General features: G+C 47.1%; 1 protein-coding gene across 1 annotated transcript in view; it reads left to right on the top strand.

Annotated features, from left to right (window-relative positions):
* LOC120949345 (fibroblast growth factor receptor-like) overlaps window positions 1-19,049 on the top strand; it is a 29,388-nt gene extending 10,339 nt beyond the window's left edge. Inside the window, exons 3-5 of the mRNA XM_040366602.2 lie at window positions 16,461-16,642; window positions 16,727-16,922; window positions 17,179-19,049. Of these exons, the coding sequence (XP_040222536.2) occupies window positions 16,461-16,642; window positions 16,727-16,922; window positions 17,179-17,497 (697 nt within the window). The 3' untranslated portion in view covers window positions 17,498-19,049. The remainder of the gene's footprint in view (window positions 1-16,460; window positions 16,643-16,726; window positions 16,923-17,178) is intronic.
* The last annotated feature ends 1,756 nt before the right edge of the window (window positions 19,050-20,805 follow it).

Here is a 20,805-nt window from a genome sequence, read left to right as displayed (position 1 = left end):
GTAGTGGCATTAACTTTGGCCGGGTTGGCTCCTTCGGGCTCCGTTCCCTTTCGTTCTCGCCATAATCCATAATCGTGTAATTCATTCACGCGAAAACCTCCACCATCTCGGGCGGGCTGGGCTGTGGGCCGTGAACCGCAGGGAGCGCACGGGTTGGCTGGCAATGGGTTTGGCGTCCCTTCCCTTTTGGTGGTGGGGGAAACAAACCAGCGCGAGCGAGATTTTGTTTGTTTTATTTTGCTAAGAGTTTACTATTCCAGCTCCACAGTCAGGTAATTAGTAACCCGAACAGAGCGTTTAAACTTCTTTACACCACTACTATACTGCCGTACCGTCATGCCGTCTCCGTGGGGAATGTTGTAATGGTCTCTGATTTGGGTGTAAGGTTCATTAATTCCATTCTGCTGCGTCACTCACCTTCACTTTCCGCACCGGAAACGGATGCGGGAAAGCTCTGCAAAACTATGCAAATTTTTGTGTGGGACGAATTGAATGGATTCCCGGAAGGATTTGCCGTGGTTTGCCGTGGAGAAAAGCACTATAACAGCAGCCGCATGTGTGTGTGTGTGTGGGGGTGCAAAATTTTCTTTGGCTTCTCTACAGGCTGCTGATAATCCGGAATGGTAGGATTTGACAGTGCGATTGGATGAAATATTTGCTACTTTTAGCACTGGTGGGCCCAAGAGGGTTTGGACCCACTCAGCTGATCCTCCATTGCTTATTTTATCGTCGGGTAATATAACCATCGTCATACATCAGCAAAATGGTGGTGCTTATGAAATATCCATTTATCATTACTATTTCCCCCAAATAGTACTTGAAAACACACCACACATCATGGACGCATGGCCTTGAATCGTCTCTCGTCCTGGAAAAGTGGAAAACTTCTCAACACATCCCACACCCGGGCGTCTCCCGTTCAGAGCGAATGGTTTCCCCTGAATCAGTTAATGTTTTTGTTTGCTTTGGTGTCTCTTCTGCTGATCCCGGCACCAACGATTCGTGTCATCCGTTTCCGATGATAGGGGGCCGGAAAAGTCAGCTCTCCGGGCAAGACAGACTGGCGCACTAAGCAAACCGTGATTGACTGGGACACTGGATGGGGCGAGCCGTATTCGGTTCACTACCGCTAATGTGATTGCCATTTCGAGGAAGTGCTAATAAAATGGATCGCAACAGGGGGGGAGCCTGTATTGAGCCTGTACTGGACAGGATATGCGTTGGCAGTAACGGCCCTGCTTCAAACTACTGAGCTGTGTCGTATACAATTATTGAAATTTAAAGCCTCGTGAGGGTACAAACCACATCCAGATTGCGCGTGTAGTGTTTTGCTGCCACGAGTATTGCGATCCACGTGATTGTGCCATTAAAAGCATTTGAATGCACAGCACGCCAACAGAGGCACGGTGAGGTGGAGTGCATTGGTACTGTTGTTTATGCGTAATAAATCCACTGCATAGGAGCGGACACTACAACAACAGCAGTCGAATATGTCCCTGTGTCTTTGATATAAGTTCAAAAATGCCTACCACTGCCACGGTAGGTTTTGAACCACTGCAATACTTGCCTTGTGCGGGTTTCCGAGAACAAGCCCGGAGCTATTTCTAGTAATTCCCAGGTTTTGTAAATCATTATGAATCCAAACCCGGTACTTGTCCGCCCGCTACTTCCGAAAAGGGGGTGAATTCTTGGATCGCCATTAAAAGCCATATGCCAAGCGCTGGGATCGCTTCCTAGCCGAGAGAGTGACGTGGAATTCCATCCCGAAGCCAAATCCTGGAACTGCGCTGTAAAGTACCGCAGCGTTCCGGCAAATACTTCAAACATGCCTGTGTGCTTGTGTGTGTGCGTGTATGGGAGGGGTTGGGGGAGGAGGGCTTTTGTGATGTTTATAAAAATGGACCTTTTTCACACAATTTTTTCATTTTCATTCATTTTAAATTCACAAGGAATTGTTCCAGAGCGTGTAATTATAGTTTCTTTAGCGTTTCATTTTGCATTTCAATTGAGGAGTTACTGCTTGTAAGTTGTGGCGTTTTTTTCACTATCATTCAACGCTTAAATTTGTGTTTATATTTATATTGATTGCTCCAGTTTTCCCTCGAATGTGGATACATAATTGCACCTCGCAAATTGCAAACTGTTCCGATTGAATGTCGCTTTTGCAATCATGCATATGTACGTACGTGCCACTTTAGAAATAGTTGCACGGAAGCAGATGTCGTCGAACCCTCTCGGCCATTCGACATGGTTCATTTTATTTAAATATCTAAATAAATAAACCTTTACCAACTACCATTTCAATGACGGCAATTATTCTTGCGCATGAAAGTTGAAAGCTGTTTGAAACGTTTGATTTCCCGTCACATGTTTGACGCCCGAGGACACACAAAACAGCACCACCATCGGTCAGCGAACGGAAACAGCGAACGGCGGTTTCAAATCGAATCACGTACCTTTTTTTGCATTTCTTTCTATTGCCATGCTCTTCCGCAGCACAACCTATATATCGTTGTGTACAGTTGTCCTCGGGAAGAACGAACCCACGCGAAACAGGCGGAAGAAGGGAAAGGAAATGGGAACTAAATTGCATGTTGTCCTCATACACCAGGGCACACGGAATGGCGAAAGCGACGAGCCACCAGTGCACACAACCACCCCCACTCCCAACCCCACCCACTATTACCAATATTCACCGATGCATCAGTGTGTGTGTGTGTGTGTCTATGTTGCATCGGAGCGAGCTCGGGTTCCCTTCCGTTTATTCCTCCCCTCAGGTCCTCAAGGCCCGTTTGCCGACGCGGAACCAGGTACAGCGTGCGCAACACAAATCATTTTCCGGGAAATCCGACAGCGTCGGCGGATAGAATAAGCAAAGCTTGCAAAATAATTCAAACAGACCCGCACACCACCCCCTTCTGTACCTCCTCCTGGTCACACACATACATACACTGACAGTGGTGATGCGATGATGCACCCTCAGCCATTCTGGGCGTTGTTATTATTTGAAGGTATTTAGTGTCACTGTTGTTTTCCGACGCAGACTCGTTTGTCGTCGATCACCCCAACGATGGTGAGAGTGTGCGAGAGAGAGAAGCAGAAAAGCGGATAGAAGAGGAGGAAGAAGTAGTTTTCCTCATCCATGCTCCCGTAGGAAAGCTGCCAGCTACATCGCCGCTATGATTGTTTTGCTGCCAAGTAGAACAAACCAATGAGATGAACATGAACTGCAGTTCAACAGTGCAACTGTCTGAATATAAATGCAACCACTTACTGGTGACTGGTGGCGGATATACCTGTTGCCATTGTTTGGTGGGTGTTCCCTATCGTGTAAAGTGGTTACGCGATGACTCAACTATTCCCCTCCACAAATATCCCGCACGCGTTACTCACAACGACGATGACGACGTGCTTTGTATGGGGGGAGGCTCTTACACCGGGGGATTTCCTTTTCTACGATCGTTCGTTTCACCATTTCGGGAGAGTGGCTTTAGACGCTTATGTTTATCCATTTAACACCTTCGCTTTTTGGTTTTGGTTTTGATTCCCCCGTATGCTTTGTCACTCTTGGCTATGGTGTGTGTGTTTGTGTGTAAGTATTTAAAGAAGGGGCCGGTCTGGTACAGTCGTCAACTCGTGCGACGTAAGAACATGTCCGTCATGGGTTCAAGTCCCGAATAGAGCCCCCATACGTAGGACTGACTATCCTGCGATGGTAACAATAAGTCACTGAAAGCCAAGCTCACTTCACTAGTGGGTACAGGCAGGCCTTGACCGACAGCGGTTGTCGTGCCAAAAGTTAAAGAAGAGATATTTCTACAGTATTACTACTCTTTCCAATAGCAAGTGACTTATCTGTAGTCACAATCTTATCATGTGTGGCGTCCCGTTTTATGCCAGTCGGTTTGTTCTGATGGACGGCTTGACTAGCTTGCAACGGTTGCGTATCTTAATGCTATTTAAACTCCTGAGAATGTGAATCGGATTTATGATGGATTATAAGTGCCAGTCTGAATTGTAAAGCTTCAACAAATACAGTATCGGACATTAAGATAGGACCCTTTTTTTTCAATGCACCGTGCACTTGTTTTGCCACGTTACTTGTGTTTGTGTGTGTGTATGTGTGTGTGTATGTGTGTGTGTGAGTGTGTGTGTGTATGTGTGTGTGTGTATGTGTGTGTGTGCATGTGTGTGTGTGTGTGTAGTAGTAGAAAGAGAGTGTGCTTTTTAATGTGTATTTGCAAGTGCGCGGGTTTGTGTCTGAAAAACATAGCTTGCCATGATGTCATGTGGCGTTGAAATTATTCTTATTATGTGTGTTATCATGTGAAACATTGTGCGTTTGCACTTGGATAAAAACTAAAGTTTGCATCGACAGCAGCGCTTGTTCCTCGGACGAAACCGCAGGTGTGCTGTTTCATGAATGTGAATGCGACACCGGTGCGAAATGGACACGCGCACAATAGCAATGAACTCGGCATTCCCTCACAGGTGTTTCTCCAGTGCACGCCATTGAAATGCCTTCGTGCATCTCTGCGTTGCACGTTGTGTGCGAATGGTAAACTTTGTGCGTGCATTGAGCTGGCGCGCAGTTATTCTTTTCAATGGGCGTTTTGTTTCATGAGCGCGGCAGTATTCTTTTCTCGATTTTGAAGGGAAGACGCTTACTCGCGTACTCGTTGATAGTTTTTATCCATGCGATGTTTTTGCTGCTCCAAAACGATGTAATTCATCGCGTATAGAAGTAGAACGCAGGCAGAGCACGGGATCAGCCGTGTCCAACTTTTTAACCAGCGCGTTCTTGACGGTCCAAGCAAGCAATGTTAGTAACAATGGGTCGAGGTAAACGTTGTACCGATTATCAGCGCCATATGTAAAAGCGAATGGCTGCTGCTGGCATTAAGCGCAAAAGGATCGAGTTCGTAATGGAACGATCGCGCACTTTTGTGGCAAACGCGCTTCGGACAACCGAAACGTGCTTAGACAACTGAAACGCGTTTGGACAACCGAAACGCGCAAGTCAACCGGACGTCCTCAGAAGACCACGGCGAAAGAAGACCGTAACATTGTTAATATATCGAAAACACACTGATCGCGAGGGCGGTGGTCCTGCTTATCACACCAAAAACCTAACCCAAAACACAAAAAAGCTACTTACAAATCTATCCGAAACGACCTACTTGTGAAACAAACACACACATCAATACACATTCAAACATACATCCACACACACACACACACATGCACACACACATATACACACACACATACACACACACACAAACACAAACACATACAAACCACACATAAACTTGGCCCAACGGGTGCACGGTGCGTTAAAAACCCAATGCCCTATCTTTCTGTCCGATACTGTACATGGCCAATTATCTTCAACATGAACGCACACATTAAACATTCGGTTATAAAGTGCCCCAAGGTAATTGATCCATCAATCAATGAAATGTGGGAAATGTGAAGGGGCGTGATTTATATCGATTCTTCAGGATTCTACTCAACGAGAGAGGAGCTATTAAATAATTCCTCGCTTCGAAGTAACTCTTTCTACCACGGTAGTAGCTTACAACGACGGCCGCTTACTGCAACAAGAACCTACTTTACGCATAATAATACACTCAACCGTCGAGAGAGGCCCGCCGAGCCTATGGGCCTCGGACAAAATTCTACGAAACTCTTCTCCAATTAAACTTCCCCCGAAAAATTAATAATGCAAGGCTAATTTTGCAAACCCATTTACGTCGATTCCCGTGCTAGAGCTGTAACTGCTGCCTGCTCGGGTTTTATTACGCATCTTCTCGCATAATGCATACCCTACAACAAACAGCCCAAACTCAGACGAATGGTCACCGTTAATGAAGGGGGATAGGGCAAGATAGAGAGAGAGAGAGAGAGAGGCAGAGAGCATGTCGAACGCTTCAAACACAAAAGCAAAAGCATCAAAATGTGCAACCAAACAACCAAACGGACGACCCCGAACACGAAGCGGGAACCGTTGGTGCATTCCGAAATAATGCCCAGGGTCCAACGGAACGGTTTCTCCCGGTGCTGCTGCTGTGTGCTTCCCGGTATCGAGAAAAATGGCGTGCCCGAAAGATTGTTCTGCTCCTCGTTTCCCGACGGCGTTCCACGAAATTCACGGCAGTGTTGCAGATGACTGGGAACGGGAAAAGGTATCGTTGCAGTAATTGTAGCCTGCTGCTGTCCGCCTGCCTGCTCCTGATACCTTCCCAGTTGGCCCTTTGGCAAACTGCTGGCAAAAAGGAGAAATTATGAAAACTGAACAGCGCGCTGCAAGATGCAATCATCGTGCAAAGGACCATCAGTGTGTTGTCCCTTTGGTGCTACGGAGCAGTGCCGGAGCTGCACCACAGGTTGTTGGGCTGGTAAGATCCTTCTTCTCATGGGAAGTTGTTGTGCGGCGTTGTTCGGAAACTACCCAAAACAGAGCCTTGTTTTGTTTGAACCAGACTGATTGATTCTGGGTTCGGGGAAGTACTCTCGAAGACATCAAACTGCATCATCCGCTCTTACTCTAAGATCTCCGCTAAGGGTGTTTGTGTATGTGTCCTTGCTGTAGAGCTGGGCCCTCTCGGGTTGTGACGGCTGGCTTCTCACCTATTAATTAAAACGACTCCTCTGCTGTGGTGGTACGCGCTTGGTGGCTATTGAGATGTTTTTCCTTCTTCCTGCGCGCGCCTCGGGCGGAATTCCATCGAGATGATGTTGTGTCGTTGGTTTTTCGGTTTGTTCGTCATTTGTTTTATTATGTTTTGGTTGTGTTTCGAGTGGTCTTTCTGCGCCGCCTGTACTCGGGCGATCGGTTCGTTAAGATTATCTGCTCACAGGCCCCAGCCCCAGCATCGAGCTTAAGCCTCTCTCTATGCTCTTCTCTTGAGGCAGGTAAACGTGAACAAATGTGCGCCGCCGGCAGAGACGAATCGATCCAGGCGGGAATATGGTGCGCTGAGAATGAAGAATGGCCCTTTTGTGACCAATTCTTTGCCGTGCAGTACACACGGAGGAGGAGGAGGACGACGATGACGACGACGATGATGAAGATCCGTGCTCGAGATTAGAGCGACCTCGAGGGATTCGTCGGAAGGATGATCGTGCGAGGAGAACAGGGGGGTTATGATGTCCTCGAAGGGTGTAGTGTGGAGTAGCCTAACCGTCAGAACTATTTCTCCAGACACTCCAGGCGGCGCCCACCACCGTCGTGTGTGTGCACCGCATTTCCGACCGGGAGTCGTTTGCTTCTTCCCGCTCGTTTTGCGTAGCGATCCAAGGTTTCGGTAGACCCACGAGGGTGGAATTCGGCAATCATCTGGTAGTGCAGATACCTAGAATTTTCGTTTACCCAGCACACCCAGCACCGGTCGGTCGGATGAGATGGGATCGACAGCGAACAAAAACCAGAAATGAACAATATGCCTGACATTTCCTGTGGAACGCGGGCCGTGTGGGGGTTATGTTTCCAATCTCTCGGCTGGTATCGTTTCATTCAATATTTCGCTTGTGGTCGGTAACACTGCTGCTGCTGCTGCAAAGAAGGGACCAGAAAGAGTGCAGTATTTAATCTGTTTGCACACTTTCGTGCGTATTTTATTTCACGACCCAACCGTCTAATGTTTCTTCTATTCTGGGTTTTTTTGTTGTGTGATGCTTCCCTTCCAGGTAAGATATTTTTACAGCACACAGGCCCAAACATTGATTTTACGGCGACAAAGCAACAAAGAGAATAAGAGCAATCTAACCCATCATGGTTTCCACGTGCTCTCTCTGCGGTATTTGCCGGTTGCCACCGGTGTAGAGTTCGCTTTCAAACCTCCAAAAGTGCCAAAAAGCGTTGATGAACCACGCGGCAAAACATCGCAATGCTGTGTTGCACAGGTTCTGTCCTCGGGCGATCTCACCTTCCTCATCACAGCAGCATCAAATCTTGTTTAACGTTTCGTGGACATCGATGTACTAGCACCGAGTGAGTACGGCAAAGCAAATGCCGATCTGTCGTTGGGTCTTGGGGTTGGTAGGAAGGTAGGCCACAGGAAGACTGTACTTACTACACGCCCGGAATGCTTTACGGTCTGGTGTCCCCTCGGCTTGCACCTTTATCCGTCCGATGTCGCGTCCAAACCTGTGCGGCATTTCTCACACTCCAACCAAGATGATGCGAGATTTGAATGGGCACAACATTTCCGAGAATCTCAACTACGGGGTACGCGCCTTCCTTTGCGCTGTGCACGTTCTTTCGTGTTGCACATTAAACGGAGAAAAGAAACACCAGAAACAAGAGCTTCAAATCGTTGGACCATAATCATCATCTTCTGGCGCAATCTTCTTCTGCTCTTCTTCCCACTTGTCTTTCTTTTGCTCGCCTGCGATCCTCTTCAGGGTCAAAGCAGCAAGCGCAAAAGGTATTGTGAGAACGACTGAAAGAGAGAACGAAAGAGGGTCCGCTGGGACACTGGGACGCCGTAGAACGGAGCAAGCGCGGGAAGCTTTTCCTTAGTCTCTATTCCCATTCGCCGTTCTTTTGTTTCAGACCGTCCGAAATTCGAGCCCGAGGGACGGATCCGGACGGACTACCAAACGAAAGCAAAACAACGCAGCACCAGCGAGACCTTCGGTGGAGAGTGTTGAAGGAAAAAAGGGGTAAAGATCGTTTTGTATCTGCATCCATCCCCCCGTGGTCACGGGAAGCTCCTCGAGGAATTCGATGGAATTTACTAAACCTCCCCACGAAAAGGGATGACGCTGCAACAGGGCAGCAAATGGGCAGGACTGGGAAGCTTGACTACTGCAGATTGGTGGAATCGTTGTCCCTTTTCTACTGCGCTAATCCCAGCCAACACCACCACCACCACAGTTGTTGTTCGCACATGAATCAACACATTGCGGGTCTCATCGGTTGACATTCTTTTTGCAACTTGGTCCACCAACAAAAGGGTCCAGCAGCTATCCCTCCCCTCTAGGGACTATTATCTGCTGATAATGATGACAATCAGATGATGCGCTGTTTGTCTCTTCCCATTTATGTTTCCACCATTCGCGGTGAAGGTTGTGTGGTTGCCGCCTGTGATGCGCCTGGCTGGTGGTCAGCTCCAGACAGTCGTCGTCGTCGTCGAAAGGATGGAATATCGCACTCAACATGAAACAACTCGCGATGATTCGAAATTCGACATAATCATCCTCCATTTCTGGGGGGATTCTGCATTATGTCCGGGCCTCGGGTTCGGGTTTGGGTGTAGATTGCTAATTTGACGTTCCTCGGAACTGTCCGTCTCTCCGGTCGGAATTGATGAACCGTGTTGGGTGTCGACAGCAAGCGGATGGGGCAGCAGCACGACTTAATAAGGTTGTTATGGTAAGTGAGAAGAATCTCGTCGTTAAAAGCCAGGACTATTGGGCAGAATTTGTCTAAATCATACTGTGCTGTGCAAGATAATGATCGCTGTCGCATCGTCGGGGTTTAAGTGATTCTCGAGAACTGTTGCCCGACACATTCAGTGCGTCCGGAAGATATGTCTGGAGCAATTGCTGTGAGTAGAGTTGGGAACAGCGAGCCCACAGCACAAACAACCCCCCTTCTGTTGGGCGTTGTGGACGTATCCCTTTACGATGCTTCTGTTGTTGGTCGGCTTTAGTTTAGACCGATGACCGACTGCAGCCAACATTCTCTCCTTCCCCCCCGGTATACACCGGTATACAGAAGGTGTACACGAAACTCTCCAGACTAGCGACTTGGGACCACACATAAGATGCAGCCACAGTACTCTCATGGGGATCGCTGGAATGAAGGGTTCCTGGAAGCTGGGGAAGCTTTTTCGTCAAATTTATGAAATTCAATCCTCAGAAACGAGATAATGAGAGACCCAATTAGGTGCGACTTGGCAGGTCTCGTGTGTTTGTGTGTGATATGTGCAGCTCCGAATTTTGAAGTCTCTTACTTTTATCGCTTCCCTGCAACACCTTGCGTGACCGCAATGTGGCGTACAGGGGAATACGGTGTGGTTTACTTTTGTGGATGACTTGTGCAGGCCGTGCAGGTCCGGCACGGTAGAGGAGAGGGCAGAAAGATGTTGACCAGGACAGCAGTGCCAAGGCATTTCGGCACCCGACCCAAAGTTTTTAATGTCTAGTTTGTGGCAATGGAATTCATGCATGTCTCACTGGGCAAAGTTTCAAAGTTACACCGCACTGCATGTATCCCCAGTCGCTGTACTTGATACGGAATAAGTAACCCTTTTCTTCTCTCTGTAATGGCTTTCGTCCATTAAAGGCCAGCCTGTGGGCCTGTACGATGTATTTATATTGAAACAGAACGCTCGAACTGAAGAAACTAACCTTCACACGTGTGGTGCACGTATAAATGAACAAGTTAGTCATCCAATGGATGCATGTTGTTCAAAGTCAACCGCGCTCGAACCATCGCACAAAGACATAACGATCGGAAGCTTTTACGGAGGTATTCAGACCCTAGCACGCATCGTCGTAGGCAAATACACGTGAAATAAGGAAATGTAGCCCGGCAGGTTCTGAGAACACCGACAGAATCATACAAGTCAGCATACGGGGCGAAGATGCCTCCTCGAACGTTCCCAAGAACTGTGTACATACACTCAGCTCATAAAACGATAAACATGCGGATGCATCCCGTCGAGTTTGTTCTGACGTACTTCACCTAGTTTACATGTAGCAATTTAGTCTTCATGTAAAACCAATTTAGTCTTCATTTCTCTGTGTCATTACCAATGTTTGTTTGAAACTATTCACGGAGGTTGACATAATGAGTTGCTGGCTGCTGGTTTTACCGTGCAAGGCGACCTTGGAAGTATTTTGCAGGAGACGACGAGACGCTCCTCCTCGTACACGACATTTTGGACTGGCAATTTCCAAAAATGATATCCCACTGTTCAGCAACCCCATGCGTGTAATGCGAACAAGGACTTACATGTATTATGCAACAGTCACACTGAAGCTGTCATGGCGAACCCTTACCGGGAATAACTACCACGCGACTACGGGATGGGTAGTCCAAAATTATCGACCGATGTTTGCAGATAGAAGATTTTATCAGACATACACACACGACCGCTGCTGGGTTCGAGATAATGGTAGATACAAATTCGCAGAATTTCACTATTCCCGGAAAACGCTTTCCTCGCCAAATTAGATATTGCTCGCCAGACTGAGCAAAAGAGGAGGGCGTTCGGGCGGTTTGTGTTGGGGAGGATAAGGGGTAGGTTATGCGAGATCTTTCTTGTGGTAGCATGCGCATGCGCCATGTTTGCGCATTCGTGTGGTATACAGCAATTTAAGCAGCCTTTTTTTTCACTGGCATTCCGCGTTCAGCCATTATTATAGCGTCTCTGCCAACTTCCTTCCGAGTAACCCTTCTGCCTGATGTGATAAGTATCTCGTACAGCACATATCACACCGAACTGCTGCGCTCTCCCTCCAATGCTTCAAGCGATATCATCGGGACACGCTGTTCGACCCGCCGTTGTACATAGAATGTTGTTTGATTTGATTTTACTAGGAAACGATAACGAAATCTGCAACTGCGCGAACACACGGGTGCTGGCTGTGGCCATTCGCCGATCTATCTATCAGCGAGAGCCTCCCCACTGGGCGATTTACAGCATGTGTGTATGCGCACGCAAAATTCCGCGAAACAAATGATTATCACCGCGCGGTACTTGCGCGCCACTGGCTACCGTCGTCGCTTTCGATGCAGGCCGTTTGTGGGGTTTATTGTTTACATCGTGCAATCCCTGTGTATGTGTGTGTATGTCTGTGTCCATCCGAACCGAGGCATTCTAGGAATTCAAGGCCCTCTGGACCAGTTAGCAAACGTGAGATCACGGCAGAGCGGTATCGTACTCCCCCCGGCCCCTGATCGTTATGATGTTCTAGCGATAGAACCCACAGACAGATGCACTCATCAGTATCATCAGATGGACGGACATTTGTTTGTAAACCTCTTGCTTTTACCCTCGTTGTAATAACATTTATTACTGCTTTCAATCTGCCACTCATTGCGTGTACTCTCACAAACCTTGAAGGCCTGGGCAGAACCGGTCGCTCTGCTTCCCGGAATGTGGATCACACACCCGCGCCATATTCCGTCCAGCGATGCGTGTGTATGTGTGTATATCTGTGCGATTGCTAATTAACTCGTTAGTTATAGCTTTTCGATCGTAACGATTTGCTCTTGATGACGGCCGGCGTTTCTAACAGAGTGATTGGTGGACGGTATCCGGAGGGAGCAGGCTGGAGCTAGATTGCCGCCGAGCTGAATCGTATCATTAGAGGCGCCTGGGGTTGCAGTTATTGGAACCTCGGGGTGTGTGGAGCGAAAGGTAGTTTCCCGAGAATTGGGATGCAGTTTGTGTTTCGCCAGCTCAGCGACGGTAGCTTACAAGTTTGGTAAAAATGATATCCCTGACGGTGTGTGCGGCGGCAAATGGTCAAACTATCCCTTGAAGGCTGAGTCTACCCAGGTACGCTCTCAGGCATCTCCAGACCCCAGAATGAGTCTCAGGAAGCGGCGGCGGTTCGATCGGAAATTGGACACCACCGCAACTCCCCTCAGTTTGAAATTCCTTTCTCGATCGGTTTCTTTTCTTTTTTGGTGGAGTCAAGCAACCGAAACCCTTCAAAACAACCATACTTACACACACTCAAGCTCTCTGGACACTCTCTGTGACTTCTGAGGGAGCGCACATGCACATTCTCCTCCCCAGCGTGTGGAGGTGGTGGTGTTTACGGAGATTTTCACTCCCTTTTATCCCTTGCAATGGTGTATTCCACGGGTTATTAGGACCACTTTGGAACGGCTCAATGCCGCACCACCTGCTGCCGCTTTGTGTGTGTGTTGTGTTCCGTCCACCGTCGTTTCCAATCTGCCGACACTGCTTGGAAGCAGAGGTATCAGGTTACTTGCAAGGCAGGGGAGAACAGCCCTTTACCACACACCACAGGAAGCGGCCGTGTCTCTCTCACTCAGTGGCCGTCACATTATTGGCACCGAATGCGTCAATTTAGAGGAGGAGACAACAACAGTGGATGCCAAGAATGCCCAGGGGTATGGGGCTTAACTGTCCCGGTCGCTTTGTTTGTTAGTTGGTTGGCTTGGCTGGGTGAGAAGTTAACCCAATCCTCCTGACAGACACACATCACAACACACACACAACACCCGACGGCAACGTTCCCGTACAAACCGTTCGGAATAAAGCGAATGGCGAAAAAAGAGCAGTTGGCAAACAGCAGTGACCGCTGTAATCGGATCCGTGTGCCGTACCGCTTACCTCTTCTCCTCATTACACATACACACATGTGCTTTGCTATTTCTTTCATTCTCTTTTAAGTACTCCTCACCTGAGAACCATCAGAAGACAAGCGGCCGGCGAGGTCTCCGTTCTGCCACTGCACACACACACACACACGGTGTGGGGTGATAGTCTCTTCGCATTCTATCGGGAAAGAACCGCGCGCTAAACCTCAAAACCACCAGATTCGACGGCCAGCACGTACGGCGGATCGGGTTCCGTGGACGCGCGGCGGTGGTTTGTGGATCAAGTTCCAATTCTCACACTTCTCACGCTCGCTTTCGTGTACACACGGTATCGCGGGAGGTGGAGGAGAAGACAACCTTACCAACCACCCACCGACCCACTGTACAAAGTGGTTCGCCGCGAGGGCCCCCAACGCCCCCCGCTGCTATTTTGGAATGGAAGAGGATGGCAACTTCGTCAACGCTTAGTCTGTGAAAGTGCATTTGCTCAAGAGTGGTTTGTTTTCATAACAGAGGACTCCTCTACACTATTTGCCACTCGGACCGAACAGGCCGAATGGCGCAGAGTAGATGGAATTCGTTTTTGATATTTCTAGCGAATATCTTCTTCCCACTTTTTGCCCTACCCTGTCAATGACAATGGCTAAACGATTCTCCAACCTCTACCAAATGGTAGGGAAGAGGGGTGAATACTAGGAAAACTTCTTCACCAACGATCGATGTGTCGTTTGGTAGGTTTCTTGGATGGAGTTTCATGCTCTGGTCCGCTTCAGAAACCCTTCGTAACAGGACCGTATTTTCCCAGAGCCACTATCCGCCTTCTTTTTGCTCGCATGCTGTGATGCTGGTGGAGCACTGGAGCCAGACACGCTGCCTGCAGTCTGTTTTTGCGATGGGCATTTCATGGAAAGATGACGGACATACGATAGCCACACGAGAAAGGGCACTGCTGTGTGTGTCCAGGGCAATCCCACGAGCCTGATGATCTCTCCAGCGGTCGATGCAAATGCACACAAATCCACAAATTCCTACAATGCAAGAAGAAGCTCATCGACCACACCAGGTTGAGGTGTGTGTGCTGTCGTGCGCACCGTTTTCGCAGAGTTTTGCACTACTCCGTGGCAACTGTCCAGCAGCAGGGAGACACGATGCCGTCGATGATTACGACCCGAGCCGTATATGCTGTGGGTAGCCATTCTCCTTCATCCATTTTTTTGTATTATTTTGTCCCGCGAGGCAAGTTTATTATGCAAATCAATGCAAACAATTCCGCGGCCATATGCACGCGCGCCGCCTCCATCAATTCCCTTTGCGTGCTTCCGATTGATGAAACATTTGAATAGTGCGCAGACAGACAGCAAGCGAGACATAACACTGGTTGCGTGATGGATAGGCATGGGGGCAGAATTGATGGTGATTTAAGGACGCAGATTGTTTATTTCACTAAGTAAGCTATGCACGATTAATGTAATCCTCTCTCTCTTAACACCTTTTCAGATGGGCATGTTTTACGAATTCTATGTTTCCATCAAAAGTAACCTTTATATCCTTTCTGTCCTTTGTACAGAGACTGTGGCAAACAGTGGGTGGTGGACTATGTGGTCTTAGTTCCTACTATCGCTTAGGGCCTTTAACCGCTCGAGGCAAGTGCGAACATTGAACACAACTTAAGAGGTTCGTTTCCATTCCCCAGAAGCATTCCAAGAGACGTATCAATCCACCTACAGCGAGCAGTTAAGGAATCTATAGAGTGACTATTCATCGGTATCATCCCTTAGAATGTTATTAAGTTTCTATTGCTGGGAGGGAAATTCTGCCGGAACGACTTTGCTCAGTAGATGAAATAAGATATGCAAAGAGAGGCATCAATTTAAGATTTGGAATTTGGCAGGCTACTTTAGTGCACAGTGTAGCCGAGAGTATAGGTATTTGCGTATTGATGTGCCGTATCATATGACTTTGGCTTTGGCTGTGATGTTGGTGTGTGAGAAAATAAGTTTGCCCTTCGTGTGGAAAATACAGTTCCAGGTATTGTTTATGCTTCCTACCATATAACATCCACAAAACCCTTACTGTTGTGGACATGGTGAATCGCATCATTGGATTGCAAATGCATTTATATTATAATGAAATTTATTAAATTTCCCAGAAAACCCCAGTCCCAGGACGAATCACAAAAATGACAACACACACGAACCAAACAGAGTGTGTTTGGTAGGGAAATTTGCTGCATGCTCATCAGCGTGGGATTAAATCTCAAACAAAAATAAAACCTACAGCGGTATGAAAAGTGTGCACCCATCATCGCGCGCTTCATCCAATTTCCATCCTCCCGTCGTGGTTGCGTCAAGCGATGATGAAAATAGAGCCCCACTCTTCTGCTGCAGTGGTGGCTCGGTTCGCGAACCAACAAGGAACAAAGTACAAACAAAGCACTGCTGACCGATGAGTTTCGAACTTTGCTCGAATTACTCTAATTAATTAGTACAGCGCGCTGGTACCGCCGGAGATACCCGAAACGTTGATGAAACCTTGAACCACCCACAGGCCCAAGCCTGGGAAACACCGACTGGGGAAGAGTACGGTGCAATTATAATTATGAAATTTTTATACCACAACGTTCTGGATGCTTCTGGGCCTTTTGTAGTCTTGCCACTCAGTTGCACCTGCCCGCCACCCGTGGTTTCGTGGAAAACGACGAAGCACGGCGATAAATCATTATTTCAACGCGACAGCAATTGGTGCACGGTGAAAACGGCGGAACACAAATTGGGAAAATTGATACCGTCGCTAAACAGTGAGCAACCACACCGACAACATTTTCTCTTTGATACAGTGGTTTGTGGATGTTTCAAAATACTGCACACCATTGTGTCTGTGCGTGTTTATTGGCACACTTCCCTATAATGAGCTCAATTGATCGGTTTGTATCCCGTATCTGGGCGTTTGATTGACAAATTGAGCACGTGTTTGGGCTGTAGAATATAAGCAGTGCTCGGCATAAAGATGAGCCTGCTCACCGTTTGTTGTTCAGGCACTGACACTAATCCGTTGCCCATGTTTCACTCATACATTTTTGATTAAACTAATTACACCTACGAACGAATCCATAATTAATCCATTTTCCATGTTTCGTTTGATATAGGTTCAAAAACAACAAACCCCACCCATGGAGCAAGGACGTGTCGTCCTTCATCGTGTACCCGGAGGCGGCCAACCAAACCATCTACAGTCCCCGGCTGGAGGAGAACGACATCGGCAACTACAGCTGCATCCTGCGCAACGAAACGCATGCAATTAAGCACGAAATCGAACTCCGGTTACAGGGTAAGTGCCAACCCCAAATCCCAACACACACCTACCCCACACGTACAGACAAATCGCTAAGCTCGCGCACTTTTCATTTTGCAGATAAGCTGGACAACCCGATGCCGACGTTCCGGCCGAAGGATCTGATGGTGAGCGTTGGCGAAAGTGCCCGCTTCTACTGTGAAGCGTTCGTCGGCAACCTCTACCTGCCGGACGCGACCAACGAGATCGTGTGGAGCCAAATGTTCGACGACCATCCGCACAACGTTAGCGACAGCATGCAGGTGAACGTGACCCGGTAAGCGCCTCCTTCCCTTTCGCGTAATGAACGCTGGCAGAGATTATCCGTTTGATGATTGCAAACACGTCCGTCCGGTTGTGTGTGCGATAGCGGAACTCACGCGCGTATGCGTAGCTTAGAGAAAACCATTTCTGGTGCATCATCATGAACGATACACGTTAGCCCATTCGCATTCTGTCCATTTTATGCAGTCTTTCAACCCCCGGAACCACTCATTTAATCGTTTTCTGTCTGTTTCGCTATCTCTCCACAGGGAGGAAGGACAAATCATCGGCTCGTACCTGTCGATACCGAACATCCAGGCGCATCACTATGGCCGCTACCGGTGCCAGATTGTGTCGGGCAATTCGGCCCAAAAGCTCAACCTCAGCGTGCTGCTCTCGCCGGTGCAAGTGACGGCTATCACCGACACGCAGCTATCCGTGCTGGTGTACGTCATGGCCACGTTGCTGCTCGTGCTGGTCGTCCTGTTTGCCTGGATCTGCCGGACCGTGCAGCAGCGCACCAGCAGCAAGAAGGATAACCGCTGTTCGGCGCAGTTCATTGCGAATAATGAGCACGAGAATGTATAAATGGAGCTCACGAGAACGTGGCTGAGAACGACGAACGAACGATGCCAACGGGCATGGAGTAGAGCGGCGAATTGATCTGTTGTGTACGTGTACGTGGTTTTTTGTTTTGCGCCAGGCGTGACACTGAACCATCGATTGCTTCGAAGAGACTGAATTTCATGTTTTGCTGTGTGTGCTTCAAACAGACCGCGACCCGAGCGCGGTCGATCAGGTCAGTCCGACGGTGTGGCATTTTCCTGTGACAACATTGAAGTTACGCGCCACAACTCCCAGAATGCATCAAGTTTGACGACACACCTTTCAAAAAGGCGTTTTCTCATGTTTCGTGCTTTTGCGCCCCAGCAATTGGAAATTATGAGATTCGAGACTAACCCAATATTCGTACACACAGCATACAAAGCAAACCCCGTAGTCCGTCGTTTGCAAAACAAAGCCAAGCAAAAAAGCCGTTGCACTGTTTGTATAGTTAGTGTTAATGCCAACAGCTGTGTGTACGAGACAGGAGGGGAGGTCACAACACACATTCCACACATTTCTGGCGCTCTGTTGTTTTCCTCGGCTACGCAACACTAAAACACTTTCTGTGCACTTTGCCCTTTCTCTTACTGCATAAACGGTAACGGATACAGTGAGTTTGACAAAGGAAGGAGAGAGAGAACGAGCGAACAAAAAGGATATATTGTATCGTGACGGGTTTACGGACGGAGCCTGTTTCGGAAGCTAGCAAACACAACTATACCCACAAAACTGCATTTAGAAAGTATTACGAATGAGTTTTGCTAAAAGCAATCATTAGATTTAATGGAGGGATTTAAGGGGGAAGGATGTTGACCATAAACTCAAACCTATTCACAAACAAAAGTACACGCGAAGTGTGCTCTCTCTATTTAGAACAGCAAGTTTAGGTGAAGATAATGGTAATTAAAGAAAAGAAGTAGAACATATAGCTAAAACTAAAGTCTATCGAGCGAGAAACAAATGCAAAACACAGTGGTACAATATTGTTCTATATAAGAAACAGAACTTAAATTTACACACAGTAAAACAAACTATTGTATACGAAGCTATAACAACACGAACGTAACATAAAAACACACACCCATACACATGAGCACAGTCCAAAGGAACCACACCACACAAAGGAAGAAAAGATAGGAATGATGAGCACTAATAGACTTACGAATGTAGCAATAATCAAAATTATGTACCACCATATTAACTCACACACTTTTTCGTTATGTGCTACTGCTGCTTCTGGTGTAAAAGATGAAGAAAACTCTCCAAACAAGTAAGCGATTTGCAACAAACACAGAACAAAGCGACAGAATACTCGCAAAATTGCAGCTCACAAGAGCAGCTGTTGTAGGCACTGCAGTTTCGGAGTACGCGTAGTGCGTGTTGTGTATTATGAACGTGTTGTGTAACTAGGTGTTGTGTATGTTATGTATATGTGTGTTGTGTACATATATATACTACAGGGTTTCCCACGATTTATTGGTTGGTTCCCACGATTTATTGGTGCGTTCCCACGATTTTTTGGTCATTTCCCATAATTTTTTGGTAGCAACCCACGATTTACAGGGTTTCCCACGATTTATTGGTTGGTTCCCACGATTTATTGGTGCGTTCCCACGATTTTTTGGTCATTTCCCATAATTTTTTGGTAGCAACCCACGATTTATTGGTCGGTTCCCAAATATTATTGGTCGTTTCCCAAATATTATTGGTCGGTATTATATTATATTATATTTGGGAACCGACCAATAATATTTGGGAAACGACCAATAATATTTGGGAACCGACCAATAATATTTGGGAACCGACCAATAAATCGTGGGTTGCTACCAAAAAATTATGGGAAATGACCAAAAAATCGTGGGAACGCACCAATAAATCGTGGGAACCAACCAATAAATCGTGGGAAACCCTGTATTGGTCGGTTCCCAAATATTATTGGTCGTTTCCCAAATATTATTGGTCGGTTCCCAAATATAATATACAGGGTTTCCCACGATTTATTGGTTGGTTCCCACGATTTATTGGTGCGTTCCCACGATTTTTTGGTCATTTCCCATAATTTTTTGGTAGCAACCCACGATTTATTGGTCGGTTCCCAAATATTATTGGTCGGTTCCCAAATATTATTGGTCGTTTCCCAAATATTATTGGTCGGTTCCCAAATATAGTATAATATAATACCGACCAATAATATTTGGGAAACGACCAATAATATTTGGGAACCGACCAATAATATTTGGGAACCGACCAATAAATCGTGGGTTGCTACCAAAAAATTATGGGAAATGACCAAAAAATCGTGGGAACGCACCAATAAATCGTGGGAACCAACCAATAAATCGTGGGAAACCCTGTAAAAGACGTGTAGGAAGTGTAGTGGTTGGTGGACATCCTTCGAAAGGATGCGTACACGTGGGATTGTAGCGCAAAACAATGCGCAAGAGGAGCGAGATGCGAGTAGTTTACGTGGAAAGTGATTGTAATAGTAACGTAAGAAGCAAAACTCAAACAAAACGTGCACGAACGCCCAACCCCAACCATGGATTACGGTGGCTACAAGGGGGGGGGGGGGGGGGTGCACAGGGAGGGAGAACTGTTAGAGCTTAATTTAGCCGTTGGCGCGAGGCGTACAGTACGCAATGTCCCAGCAGCCACGTTACACGTGGCACACGTGTGGTGATCGCTTAATTTAATGACACTTATTTATTATCTCGGCAAAAACGGGGGGAAAGAGCCGATAAAGCAAACAGCAAACTGCTTAACAAATGACAGTGACTAACTATAGCTACTTATAAAAAATAGTATCAGGGACGATACGCACTACTGCATACGAGATGATAATGATGATGATGATGATGAAGGCAGGATGAGGATAGGAAAGTAGAATGAGGATGGAGAGCAGAGGGTGAAGAATATAGAGCTACCTACACCAAGGCGCACCAAGGCTAGGCGCTCCTAATTAGTTAGTTAGTTTGGTTATTGTATTTTTTGTTCGTTTCAAAAAGAATAGAAACTCTTTTGCTATTAGAAAAATGTTCGCTCTGTACAGCATACGACGGACTTATTTGCTTCAATGTTAATTTAAACGATCTCGGTTAAGGTAAGCAGAGAAAGAAGGTTTGTTTTAGTTTGCAAATGCTTTTAACAAACCTATTTTAGACAATCTGTCGTAATTGCGCTCAATATGTGTGTTTTATTCCCATGTTCCCATTCATGCATTGGTGGAAAGTGTTAGCAGCGAGAAAGAGAAAGCGTTGCAAGTGATAACAAACAAAAACACACGAACGGAA

This window comes from Anopheles coluzzii, chromosome 2, assembly GCF_943734685.1.
Source record: "Anopheles coluzzii chromosome 2, AcolN3, whole genome shotgun sequence".
NCBI lineage: Eukaryota > Metazoa > Arthropoda > Insecta > Diptera > Culicidae > Anopheles > Anopheles coluzzii.
This window is presented reverse-complemented; position numbering and strand designations above follow the sequence as displayed.